The 13,545-nt window shown below is 45.6% G+C and overlaps 2 protein-coding genes across 7 annotated transcripts in view; one reads left to right on the top strand and one right to left on the bottom strand.

Moving 5' to 3' along the window:
• The first annotated feature begins 1,800 nt into the window (after positions 1 to 1,800).
• Positions 1,801 to 5,254, top strand: LOC129842560 (uncharacterized). Its single transcript, XM_055911155.1, has 3 exons — positions 1,801 to 2,176; positions 3,376 to 3,636; positions 4,942 to 5,254. The coding sequence occupies exons 1-3, from the start codon at positions 1,816 to 1,818 to the stop codon at positions 5,079 to 5,081; spliced, it is 762 nt and encodes a 253-aa protein (XP_055767130.1). The 5' UTR covers positions 1,801 to 1,815; the 3' UTR covers positions 5,082 to 5,254.
• Positions 5,255 to 9,081: 3,827 nt separating this feature from the next.
• Positions 9,082 to 13,545, bottom strand: part of trak1a (trafficking protein, kinesin binding 1a) — a 64,512-nt gene continuing 60,048 nt past the window's right edge. For 5 of the 6 annotated variants that reach the window (XM_055911176.1, XM_055911172.1, XM_055911173.1 and 2 more), the window contains one exon: positions 9,082 to 12,010. In XM_055911176.1, coding sequence (XP_055767151.1) covers positions 11,185 to 12,010 — 826 coding nt within the window. In that variant the 3' untranslated portion in view covers positions 9,082 to 11,184. The remainder of the gene's footprint in view (positions 12,011 to 13,545) is intronic. The other variant, XM_055911177.1, reaches the window with a different exon arrangement.

Genomic DNA, 13,545 nt, shown 5'->3' with positions numbered 1-13,545 from the left:
GATACAGTGTATGAATCACAGGAGGCTGCTGAGGGGAGAACTGTTTAATTCTCTAACGATACAGTGTATGAATCACAGGAGGCTGCTGAGGGGAGAACTGTTTAATTCTCTAACTATACAGTGTATGAATCACAGGAGGCTGCTGAGGGGAGAACTGTTTAATTCTCTAACGATACAGTGTATGAATCACAGGAGGCTGCTGAGGGAGAAGACTGTTTAATTCTCTAACGATACAGTGTATGAATCACAGGAGGCTGCTGAGGGGAGGAGACTGTTTAATTCTCTAATGATACAGTGTATGAATCACAGGAGGCTGCTGAGGGGAGGAGACTGTTTAATTCTCTAATGATACAGTGTATGAATCACAGCAGGCTGCTGAGGGGAGGAGACTGTTTAATTCTCTAACGATACAGTGTATGAATCACAGGAGGCTGCTGAGGGGAGGAGACTGTTTAATTCTCTAATGATACAGTGTATGAATCACAGGAGGCTGCTGAGGGGAGGAGACTGTTTAATTCTCTAATGATACAGTGTATGAATCACAGGAGGCTGCTGAGGGGAGAACTGTTTAATTCTCTAACGATACAGTGTATGAATCACAGGAGGCTGCTGAGGGGAGAACTGTTTAATTCTCTAACTATACAGTGTATGAATCACAGGAGGCTGCTGAGGGGAGAACTGTTTAATTCTCTAACGATACAGTGTATGAATCACAGGAGGCTGCTGAGGGGAGAACTGTTTAATTCTCTAATGATACAGTGTATGAATCACAGGAGGCTGCTGAGGGGAGAACTGTTTAATTCTCTAACGATACAGTGTATGAATCACAGGAGGCTGCTGAGGGGAGAACTGTTTAATTCTCTAACTATACAGTGTATGAATCACAGGAGGCTGCTGAGGGGAGAACTGTTTAATTCTCTAACGATACAGTGTATGAATCACAGGAGGCTGCTGAGGGGAGAACTGTTTAATTCTCTAACGATACAGTGTATGAATCACAGGAGGCTGCTGAGGGGAGAACTGTTTAATTCTCTAACGATACAGTGTATGAATCACAGGAGGCTGCTGAGGGGAGAACTGTTTAATTCTCTAACATTACAGTGTATGAATCACAGGAGGCTGCTGAGGGGAGAACTGTTTAATTCTCTAACGATACAGTGTATGAATCACAGGAGGCTGCTGAGGGGAGAACTGTTTAATTCTCTAACGATACAGTGTATGAATCACAGGAGGCTGCTGAGGGGAGAACTGTTTAATTCTCTAACATTACAGTGTATGAATCACAGGAGGCTGCTGAGGGGAGGATGGCTCATAATAATGTCCAAAACACGGAGCGGCATTAAACACATGGAGATCATGTGTCTGATGTATTTGAAACCATTCCACTTATTCCACTTCAACCATTACCACTTCCTCCCCAATTAAGTAGCTACCAACCTCCTGTGGTATGAATGTAATCCTGAAAAAACAATCTCCATGTCCTTCAGTTAGACAACTTTAAAGACCTTTAAGAGATCGTGCCTTGTGTTTCATTCCCAGGCACACAGCCAGATGTGCATCCCCATATTAATCAGGCAGCAGTCTCTCTTATGAGGGAGAAGGATTAGCCCATCACTGTCTGGAGACTGAGGCTGATGACTGGGGTCTAGGAGAGGGGCTTACTTCTGGGTCATATTCATTAGGAACCAAACGGAAGAAAATGGACTGAAACTATGAGTGATTATACCTGAACACACCCAATAAAAAAAAGTGTCCTAATGAATACGACCATGGGTTCCTTGTTTTTGGGGGCGGGGGGTGTGGGGAGTGGTTGTTATGATCTTTGACCCTCTCCCCCTCTTGTTCCCTAGTGCGTCAGCATCAGAGGAGAGGAGAGAGGAGCGTGGGGAGTGTAGTGGGTTCAGGGTGGTGCCCTGTCCCTCTCTGAAGGAGGCGGTGAGTGCGTCTATCCCGTTACTGCGTCAGCGATGCGCAAATACACGACAGGATGCAAAAGCTCCGCTCCAGGGACCAAGGGACCGGCCCTCCCACTCCCGGGTATATAAGGGTCACTCCTGCACCTTCAGGAGAAGTTTCCCGCTGTCTGTTCCAGCTGTACTCCCTCTACTGTACACTCCTCCTCCTCTCCTCTACTGTTACCAGACTGTTGAGCCCAGCCTGTGTGGACTAACTGAAGGTAATTGAACTTTGTGTGGCTATTTATTTTTCTAATGTTTCTGCTGTGAGGGCACTGTGGTTATCAGTAAAGAAGCTTAATGAACACTTGGAGTATGGGACCAATTCCTTGCACAATGGGTTCTCTACAATTGAAGTACAGGGTTTAGGTTCAGGTCAATGAGTGGAATAATGCGACTGGGTTCCAGTCAATTACGTGAGGACGCAATTGTGTTTTTCATATGAAATCTGTCTTGAATGAATGTATCGACAGTCATTCACTGTAGCTAGTTTGAGAAATGCTGGTGTGTCCTGACTCCTGTTTAATATCTGGTGTATTATTGCTACCTGGATATACCTTCCTTTGGATTGCTGTCCATCTATATTTGTTTTAATTCTATACATCCCAGACAGTTCTTGTTTGTTGAATCTACATGAATTATTCACTAGTCCATTGGTGGTATGGTGGTGTGAAATCACAGACATCTTCACCCTGGAGAGTACTTTCCAATGGCTCTTTTAACAGAGAAGAGTCTGTTTTTTCTGCCTCTGAGGCGTCTTATGGTAGAAAAGTAAATTCTCCTGACTGGAAGCTGAAGAAGCCGATAACATGGATCGCTGCCTAATTGTGTTGGTCCTTTCCTCCAGGATTATATTACAACAGGAAAGACTCATCCGTCAGTATTACTACCCTACAACTTATGTGATTGGTCAATTCATATTGGGTGGGAAAGGGCACTTTAATTTTGTTTTAACCAAATATATTGTTTTGGATAATTGCCTTCTACCCCTGTGCTGCATAATGCAACACAAAGGTTTCAGTTGTGTCATGAGAAACATATCATGGTATTGCTTGTAAAACATATCATGGTATTCCTTGTAAAACATATCATGGTATTCCTTGTAAAACATATTATGGTATTCCTTGTAAAACATATCATGGTATTCCTTGTAAAACATATCATGGTATTCCTTGTAAAACATGTCATGGTATTCCTTGTAAAACATATAATGGTATTGCTTGTAAAACATATCATGGTATTCCTTGTAAAATGTATTTTTTTAAATAGACTCAAATGTAATACAGATCTATGCAGAGATGTTAATTCATGTTCTCTTTTGATGCTAATCTTTTCTGATGTTCTGTCCATCTCTCTCTCTCTGTGCCCCCTCCTCTCCCTCTCTCTCTCTCTCTCTCTCTCTCTGCGCCCCCTCCGTCAGCAATGAATGCAGGCATCTGTGTATGTGTACTGCTGGCTGCGTTCTCTGGCAGCAGTTTGGGGCGCCCGTCGCACTCGCAGGATGAGGACAAGCCTGAGCCCCCCCAGCTCGACAGCGTTATGTCTCCCCAACACACACGCCACACCCGCTCAGCGCCCTCCAGTGGCCAGCTCACCCCCTTCTCCAAACCGTCAGAGGACGAGGCAGAGGACCCCCGCACCAGTCTGCACGAACTACTGGCAAGATTGATATCCAGGAAAGGTAAGCCATGACATCTGTTAAATGTTTGTTAAAGTAAAATAGAACAATGTTAAAGGTTTGTTCATAAATATCATATTCTAGGGTTGTATGTTATCACAATCCTAGTATCCCTCACTCATGAACTAAGTCACCAATTATATTAAGTCATGTATTAAGTCACCGTATTCTCTATGTAGTGCACTACTTTGACCAGGGCACATAGCACTCTGATCAAAAATAGTGCACTATTTAGGGAATAGGGTACCATTTGTGGCTCAGGACAGTGACCTTGTATGAGTTTTGGATTAGCATCATCTCCACTCTGATAGCTTTCCCATCTCTATAGTTAAAGCACTTTCCCTCTGAGAAGGAAGAGAAGTCCCACAGTATGAGACAGACAGCCATGGAGGAGAAAGTTGATAGTGGGAATTATCCAGACTGAGAGGAGGCCTTCCCTCCGGTGGTTTTCATCACGTAACAGAGAGATGAAGAAATATGACATCGTTAGAGAAAGAAATCCTCCCTCTCTCTCCGTGCTTCCTCCTCTGTCATCATTCATCTCTCTGGGTGTTGTCACAATCCAGTCATGGCTTTGTCATGCTGCTGTTGTCTGGCCCTGCTCAAACTGGACTTTTTTACTTTTATAAACAATCAAATAAATGGCTATATTTTGCCATTTTAAAAGGCACTCTACAAAAGTTGTGTAGGTTAGTGCGGTTTGTAGACATCCTTAACTCCTCTGAAGAGTGCCAGAACATTTACACACAGAAGGACATGCCAAAGAATGAAAGAGTCAGTGTCTCCAGTGGATTGATAATGACTGAGCGGCACCAGTCCCTGGGATGATGCAGAGCGGATGTTGCTGAATGGTTCCAGCAGATAGCTAGCCAACACTGATTTAGTCAATTAACAAGTGTTCATTTGTTTTAATCCAATAGGTCTTCCCTGATCCCTGGAACAAACAATGGTTAAGAAACATGTTACGATCCAACATATCAAGGAGTTGTGTTATCATGATCCCAAACAGTCATACGGATGGGATGCTTTCTAGGAATAATTATACTATCTTCTTTCCTCTAATGATACAATCAAATGAATAAGGTTATTCCAACAGGAGACTCCAGTGCCCGTTACAGTATAGATGCTATGTGACATCTGTCTCTGTTCCCGACATAGAAATATATATTATATCCATATGCATTAGAATATAATGTAGTATTTAAAAGGGCAATCTGGGATTTAAACAATGCACAACCGCCATTTCTTTGGTAAAAAGCTGAAGGATTGTGCTGGAGAAAAGTAACCCCTCAAATTCCCTGGTCCCAGGATCCTTCCAGAGGAGCTCGTCCCTGAGCAGCAGAGCCAGCGGTCCGGGTCCCAGCCACAAGATAAAGGACAGAGACTACCTGGGCTGGATGGACTTCGGACGCCGAAGTGCAGAGGAGTACGAGGAGTACTCCTCATAGAAACAGACGCTCCACCACTAAATCCATCTCAATGATCAGAATCGGAAAACAAAAAAATCATTGTCCCCAAAAGCTATATTTATTATGATGTATTTGATGTAAATGTGTTTGTAAAACTGATATGAAGCAATATATATACAGTACGTATACAGATTTTTGAAGAAAACTAAAAAGTTTCATGCTTTTCTTACATGCACCCTACACAGTCCGATGTCCTTAAAACACAGAGATATCTAATCAGACAGATTTTGTAGTAGATTAAACCAAGCCTGCATAATATACACACATCCTTTTCCATAGTGTTTCCAAACACTAAGGCCTTGGGTTCATTGTAGTCCTAAGTGCCATGCAGTCTAGTGCATTTAGTGGGCTCATGCTCTATTTGTCACTTACAAATAATGTTACACAACAGCTCATCTGATTCATATTTGCTCCCCTATTATGCTGGACCACAGTTGCCACACATTGTTTACAGCTCTAGTCATCACTGAGCCACGGAGATGCAGCAACATAGAGCAGGATCCTCCTCTTAATGCAGAAGGTACAGGGAGGTTAGACAGTGAGAGACTACAGTGGGTGTATTAGCAGCACTTAATGAATTTAGGTCTGAAGTGATACCTCCCTGAGCAACTTGTCTTCTTATAAACCCACTGTACCTACAGCAGAGCAGCACATCACTCTGACTGAATTAAAGAGCACTGTACCTACAGCAGAGCAGCACATCACTCTGACTGAATTAAAGAGCACTGTACCTACAGCAGAGCAGCACATCACTCTGACTGAATTAAAGAGCACGGTACCTACAGCAGAGCAGCACATCACTCTGACTGAATTAAAGAGCACTGTACCTACAGCAGAGCAGCACATCACTCTGACTGAATTAAAGAGCACTGTACCTACAGCAGAGCAGCACATCACTCTGACTGAATTAAAGAGCACTGTACCTACAGCAGAGCAGCACATCACTCTGACTGAATTAAAGAGCACTGTACCTACAGCAGAGCAGCACATCACTCTGACTGAATTAAAGAGCACTGTACCTACAGCAGAGCAGCACATCACTGACTGAATTAAAGAGCACTGTACCTACAGCAGAGCAGCACATCACTCTGACTGAATTAAAGAGCACTGTACCTACAGCAGAGCAGCACATCACTCTGACTGAATTAAAGAGCAAGAGTGTTTTTGTTAACGAGCAGTCCTCCAGATCTACTTTCTCAGACACACGGCCTTAGGGGGTGATTGTAGCAGCAATAACAGAGGCAATATCACATCTGTCACTAAATAGAAAAACCGGAACACAGAGGAGACAAATAAAGCTTGGGTTTTTACATTAGACAACGCACGCAGCTTAACAAATATTGGATGGAGTACCACTTAGGTGCATTGGAGAGACAATGGCATGGCTTGGATTGCACTGTTGTGAGCATAAAGCTTGGCTAGCGCTGCACTAATGCTAGCACAGGTGTCCCTCAATGAGCTGATTTAATTATTTGCGACAGGTGTTCGATGTGGGATGGGAGACAGGAGGCGGGGAGGATGAGTGGAAGCAGGAGAGGGGAGAAGGGTGAGGAGGGGAGAATGTGGGGGCAGAGGGGAGAAGAGGAGGATGAAGGGAGGTAGAGGGGAGAATCAGGGAGGATGAGTGGAAGCAGGAGAGGGGAGAAGGGTGAGGAGGGGAGAATGTGGGGGCAGAGGGGAGAAGAGGAGGATGAGGGGAGGTAGAGGGGAGAATCAGGGAGGATGAGGGGAGGCAGGAGAGGGGAGAAGGGCGAGGAGGGGAGAATGTGGGGGCAGAGGGGAGAAGAGGAGGATGAGGGGAGGTAGAGGGGAGAATCAGGGAGGATGAGTGGAAGCAGGAGAGGGGAGAAGGGTGAGGAGGGGAGAATGTGGGGGCAGAGGGGAGAAGAGGAGGATGAGGGGAGGTAGAGGGGAGAATCAGGGGGGATGAGGGGAGGCAGGAGAGGGGAGAAGGGTGAGGAGGGGAGAATGTGGGGGCAGAGGGGAGAAGAGGAGGATGAGGGGAGAATCAGGGGAGAATCAGGGGGGATGAGGGGAGGCAGGAGAGGGGAGAAGGGCGAGGAGGGGAGAATGTGGGGGCAGAGGGGAGAAGAGGAGGATGAGTGGAAGCAGGAGAGGGGAGAAGGGTGAGGAGGGGAGAATGTGGGGGCAGAGGGGAGAAGAGGAGGATGAGGGGAGGTAGAGGGGAGAATCAGGGAGGATGAGTGGAAGCAGGAGAGGGGAGAAGAGGAGGATGAGGGGAGGTAGAGGGGAGAATCAGGGGGGGATGAGGGGAGGCAGAGGAACGAAGAAGGGGAGGATGAGGGGAGGGTGAGGAGGAGATAATGGGAGGGTGAGGATGAGGGGAGAATGGGATGGTGAGGAGGGGAGAATTGGGGGCGGAGGGGAGGCAGAGAAGGGGAGGATGAGGGGAGAATGGGAGGGTGAGGAGGAGGGGGGAATGGGGGGGTGGAGGGGAGGCAGAGGAGGGGAGAAGGGGAGGATGAGGGGAGGTGGAGGAGAAGGGGAGGATGAGGAGGGCAGAAGGGGAGGATGAGGGGAGGTGGAGGAGAAGGGGAGGATAAGGAGGGAAGAAGGGGAGGATGAGGGGAGGTGGAGGAGAAGGGGAGGGTGAGGAGGGAAGAAGGGGAGGGTGAGGGGAGGTGGAGGAGAAGGGGAGGATGAGGAGGGAAGAAGGGGAGGGTGAGGGGAGCTGGAGGAGAAGGGGAGGATGAGGTGGGAAGAAGGGGAGGATGAGGGGAGGTGGAGGAGAAGGGGAGGATGAGGTGGGAGTAGAGAGGGAGCTGTTGCATAATAAAGCAGGACAATAAAATACAGAAAAACATGAAACATCTGCTGCTACTGGGGCAATTACATGTATTGGTGCCCATTTACAACAGACAGTGGCTGACTGCTGGGTCCACATTAGGCTCAATGAGATGCTAGAAGGTTGGGACTGGTGATGGTGAAACCCCACAGGGAGACAGTGGTTTGACAGACCTAGAGAGAGATGGCAGGTAGGGAGGATTATGTAGGACCACTAAACAATTTGGAAAACTTGTTGTAGATCCCAAAAAGGATGAATCCTTTCAGTTCCAGTGAATATTTATTTTTTTGGCATCAACATTCTCTTTTGAAGTCTATGATAACGCAAGTCAAAGGTCAATTTGATCATCAATCGGTTTGTTTGAAACCAGAAATATCACTAAGAAAATGTGAATATGTTATGTTGAATAGAACAAGAGCTCCAGCATATTTAATTGAACGACCTTATAAAAATGCAAAAACAAAATTACATAAATAATTAATTGGGGGGGGGGGGGTTGCAACTCCCCCTAAGACACCCGAAGGGAGTGGGATCATGGCCAGGGTCACCATTGTACAGCACCCCTGGAGCAATTAGGGGTAATTGCTCAAGGGCAGTGACAGATGATTTATTTCACCTTGTCGGCTCCGGTACTCAAACCAGCAATCTTTCAGTTACTGACCCAATGCCTTAACCTCGAGGCTACCTGCTACGTTTTATCCATCTATGAATATCAAGTGGATTGTTTTTCAAGTGGATGTGTGATCATGCCATACGTGCCCACTAATTAAGAACAAAAGAGAAGACTTCCTTCAACATGGAGAAAAGGGCACTGAAAGAGCACTTAGGGGAACATTGGCAGCTGAATGAGTAGTGGGTTTATTTCTGCTGCTGTCTGTAGTAATGGACCATCAACACAATGCACTTGGTTCCAACAACACTAAAATTCTCATCTAATTGCATGAAACTGAGGCCAAGATCTTTCCCATGTGAACACGTGTTGTAGCTCGGTCCATATTGTCCTCATAAAGCTGTGTGGGCACCAGTATGGTGAAACACCATGAACCAACAAAAACGGTTCATTATCATGAGGACTTTTGATGATTAGTGCTCCAACATGTTATTATTTTGTCTTTAGTGAACTCCAACCAACAATACATGGACGGATAAATAAAAGACATGATAGCAAGCAGGTCATATCAATTGTTTTATTGATAATAGCCTTTTTTGCAAATTGGTGCTCTTGAAATTCCGGAACACAAAACCCTTGTTTTTGTTTTTATACCAGTGTTCTGACCACTTCATTGCCTGAACAACATTTTTGTCCCTTATATATATTTTCTAGTTTATTAAAAAATAGTTAACATGGCTAAATTCATTGCATACATACCATTTACAATGTACAAGTAGTATAATAATAATTCCCTTTGTGGTTGAAATGCAGTAAAACCATCCTTTAAATCAACAGACACATATGGACAGAATATTTTCTGCTCTTAATCAATACATTCAAAGGATATTCAAGTTACACACAATGTCAGCAAGGACGAATCTCTACTTTTGTCAGAGGTTAATGATAAATAATAGGTGTCTCTTCTTTATTTCAACACATGTACTGCATCTATCCAAGATGTAATGAGAGCTCATCTTCTCTGCAGTTCAAGTGAAAACTCCTACGAGGAGGATATCCTCAGAACACCGGGCAGCTGTCTGCTCATACCAGGGTGGAACCAGACAGATCAGCCCAACAACAAGGGAACTATGTAAAGTATGAGGCACTAGGACGTTTTCCCTCCATCTCTCCGTTCGACTACTTCATTTACAGTACAGTGGCTTTAGTTTAAAGCTAACAGTTCAGTCACCAAAGCTTGTTACCAGAAAGATGAAAGGCAGAAAAAAAATCTAACTTGTATAATGTTTCTCTCATAAAAGTCAACGGCGTCCCTCCTAGAGAACTCTCCTACACACTTTTTGTATTGGGAGACAGCAGTTAGTGGGCTCTGGTTGAAATGTCCTGTATATCTGATTATCACCGTAACCAAATGACTCCAGCCTTTCTTAGACTATCTAGGCCTATAGGGAAATCTTTCATCAACTTCATACACACACAAGTTCACTTACTCGCACTGCACACAAATGTCTAGAAATCATGTTGGTCTGTTACAATGTATCCAAGTTCAAACCACAGCCTATTCATTCACGGCAAACATCCATGCATCCCTCTTAGCTTCAAGTGTGGCTCCTTCCCACTCTTTATTTGGATAAACTCTGAGGTGAATAACATGTGTTGTTGCCCAGTATTGTGCTAGCTAGTAGTATGAACTGTACCTCCACCACTTCATTTCCTCAATAAAGGTCTTAGTTATGTGCATATTGTCATGGATGTCACAGAACACCCTTAAATACCACTTAAGGTGCGTTCGTTGGTACTGCTTGCCACTCATTGGCTAATTAACAGGAAGAGACAGTGTTTTCTCTCTACATGTATACGTTTAGACCTGGGAATAAAATAAATAGATTTTTAATATGAGTTTACCTGGGCTTGGAAGCGCTCCGTTTCCTAAACAGATAACAGGTGCTACAGTACATGTTCTTCAGCCTACCGATCTGCAGGGCCAATCAACAATAAAACAATAACACATCATGGTACTATTTACTGAAGGTTGTAAGCAGAGAGAAAAGCTGGACAGAGAAAGAAAAGCAGGACAGAGAAAGAGAGGACAGGAGAGGAGAGAGAGACAGAATAGAGAAAGAGAGGACAGGAGAGGAGAGACAGAATAGAGAAAGAGAGGACAGGAGAGGAGAGAGAGACAGAATAGAGAAAGAGAGGACAGGAGAGGAGAGAGACAGAATAGAGAAAGAGAGGACAGGAGAGGAGAGAGAGACAGAATAGAGAAAGAGAGGACAGGAGAGGAGAGAGACAGAATAGAGAAAGAGAGGACAGGAGAGGAGAGAGAGACAGAATAGAGAAAGAGAGGACAGGAGAGGAGAGAGACAGAATAGAGAAAGAGAGGACATGAGAGGAGAGAGAGACAGAATAGAGAAAGAGAGGACAGGAGAGGAGAGAGAGACAGAATAGAGAAAGAGAGGACAGGAGAGGAGAGAGAAACAGAATAGAGAAAGAAAGATAAAGGAAGACAAAATAATTAGCATTGATACAAAATGCACTGTAAAAAGAAAGGGCATCTCTTTCAGGCACAGAGTTGATTTGTCACAGACCGGGGACTCATACAGCAGCTATATATACATCCAACTCATCTGACAGGTGACAGACAGAAGAGAAAAGTCAACATTCCTTCACCCATCATTGAGACTAGTCTGTCTGAGGAGCTTGGAGGAAGAAGCCAGGAGCATGTCTGTGGGGCTGTGGGGCCCCGGGCCCTTCATAGCCATGCCGGCCCCTACCATGGCCGGGTAGCTGCGGTTACGGCGGATGCCTGCGTTCAGAGCGGGGCCGAGGCCCCCTATCGGACTGGTCACCACAGAAGGGCAGAAGTGGGAAGGGCGGTGGAGGCCGCTGAGGGGCCCCAGCATGGTGGGCCCCGTGGCCCCTGATAAAGAGGGGCCGGCCCCAGCCACGCTGAAGCGCTTCAGCTTGTCCACCAGCTTCAGATTGTGGACGCTGACGTCAGTCTGACAATCGCTGTCTGCTGACTCACTGCTCTGGGCCTCTGCCCTCACCTCCTTCAGGATGGAGCTGGCCGGCTTCGACGCCAGGAAGTTGTCATAGGGCGGGGCGCTGGGACTGAGTTCGAAGGGGCCCACGGGGCTGCTGGGTTGGGCACAGAGGGAGCGGTGGGTTGGGGAGTTGGGCGGCGTGGAGGGTAGGGTGTCGGGGGGCCGCGGCGGTAGAAGCGACGGTACCCCTCCAGTGGTGATAGAGGTGCTACAGTCTGCTCGGTCCCAGCTCTGAGGGTTGTAGACTGCTGCAGAGATGCCTCGCTCCTGGAGGAGCCGCACCAGACCTCCACTAGTGCTCATGGTCTTGGTGGAATCTCTCAGGTTGGTGAAGGACTCGGCTGCCAGGCTGAGGCGGCGCGGGGTGCAAGGGGTTGAGCAGGGGGTAGATCTGACGCTGCTGCTGCTGGTCATGACGCAGGAGGCAGTAGGGCCAGACATAAGGCTGAAAGAGGGAGGTGGAGAGGGACACACACAGACAGTCACACACACATACTGCTATACAGTCAGCCATACTGCTATACAGTCAGCCATACTGATATACAGTCAGCCATACTGATATACAGTCAGCCATACTGCTATACAGTCAGCTATAAAGGCAGATATACTGTTAAATAGTCAGCTATATTGATATACAGTCAGCTATATTGATATACAGTCAGCTATATTGATATACAGTCAGCTATATTGATATATAGTCAGCTATAAAGGCAGATATACTGTTAAATAGTCAGCTATAAAGGCAGATATACGGTTAAATGGTCAGCTATAAAGGCAGATATACTGTTAAATAGTCAGCTATATTGATATACAGTCAGCTATATTGATATACAGTCAGCTATATTGATATACAGTCAGCTATATTGATATATAGTCAGCTATAAAGGCAGATATACTGTTAAATAGTCAGCTATAAAGGCAGATATACTGTTAAATAGTCAGCTATATTGATACAGTCAGCTATAAAGGCAGATATATTGATATACAGTCAGCTATATTGATATACAGTCAGCTATAAAGGCAGATTTACTGTTATACAGTCAGCTATATTGATACAGTCAGCTACACAGTCAGCTACACTGCAACACAGTCAGCTATACAGCCAGCAATACTGCTATGCAGTCAGATATATTGCTATAAAGTCAGCTATACTACTAAACAGTCAGCTATACTGCTACACAGTCAGCCATACAGTCAGCTATACCGCTACACAGTCAGCTATACTGCTACACAGTCAGCAACACAGTCAGCTATACTGCTACACAGTCAGCTATACTGCTACACAGTCAGCTACACAGTCAGCTACACAGTCAGCTATACTGCTACACAGTAGGCTATACTGCTATACAGTCAGCTATACTGCTATACAGTCAGCTGTACTGCTACACAGTCAGCTATACAGCCAGCTATACAGTCAGCTACACAGTCAGCTATACAGTCAGCTATACTGCTACACAGTCAGCTATACTGCTACACAGTCAGCTATACTGCTACACAGTCAGCTATACAGTCAGCTATACTGCTACGCAGTCAGCAATACAGTCAGCTATACCGCTACGCAGTCAGCGATACCGCTATACAGTCAGCAATACAGTCAGCCATACTGCTATACAGTCAGCCATATGGCTATACAGTCAGCCATACGGCTATACAGTCAGCCATACGGCTATACAGTCAGCCATACGGCTATACAGTCAGCCACACAGTCAGCTATACTGTTAAACAGTCAGCCACACAGTCAGCTATACTGTTAAACAGTCAGCCACACAGTCAGCTATACTGTTAAACAGTCAGCTATACAGTCAGCCATACGGCTATGCAGTCAGCCATACGGCTATGCAGTCAGCCATACGGCTATGCAGTCAGCCATACCGTTATGCAGTCAGCTATACAGTCAGCCATACAGTCAGCCATACAGTCAGCCATACAGTCAGCTATACTGCTATACAGTCAGCTATACAGTCAGCTATACGGCTATAC

Source organism: Salvelinus fontinalis, unplaced genomic scaffold (genome assembly GCF_029448725.1).
Source record: "Salvelinus fontinalis isolate EN_2023a unplaced genomic scaffold, ASM2944872v1 scaffold_0052, whole genome shotgun sequence".
Classification (NCBI taxonomy): domain Eukaryota; kingdom Metazoa; phylum Chordata; class Actinopteri; order Salmoniformes; family Salmonidae; genus Salvelinus; species Salvelinus fontinalis.
The sequence above is the reverse complement of the archived record's forward strand: the minus strand, read 5'-3'. Positions and strand labels throughout refer to the sequence as shown.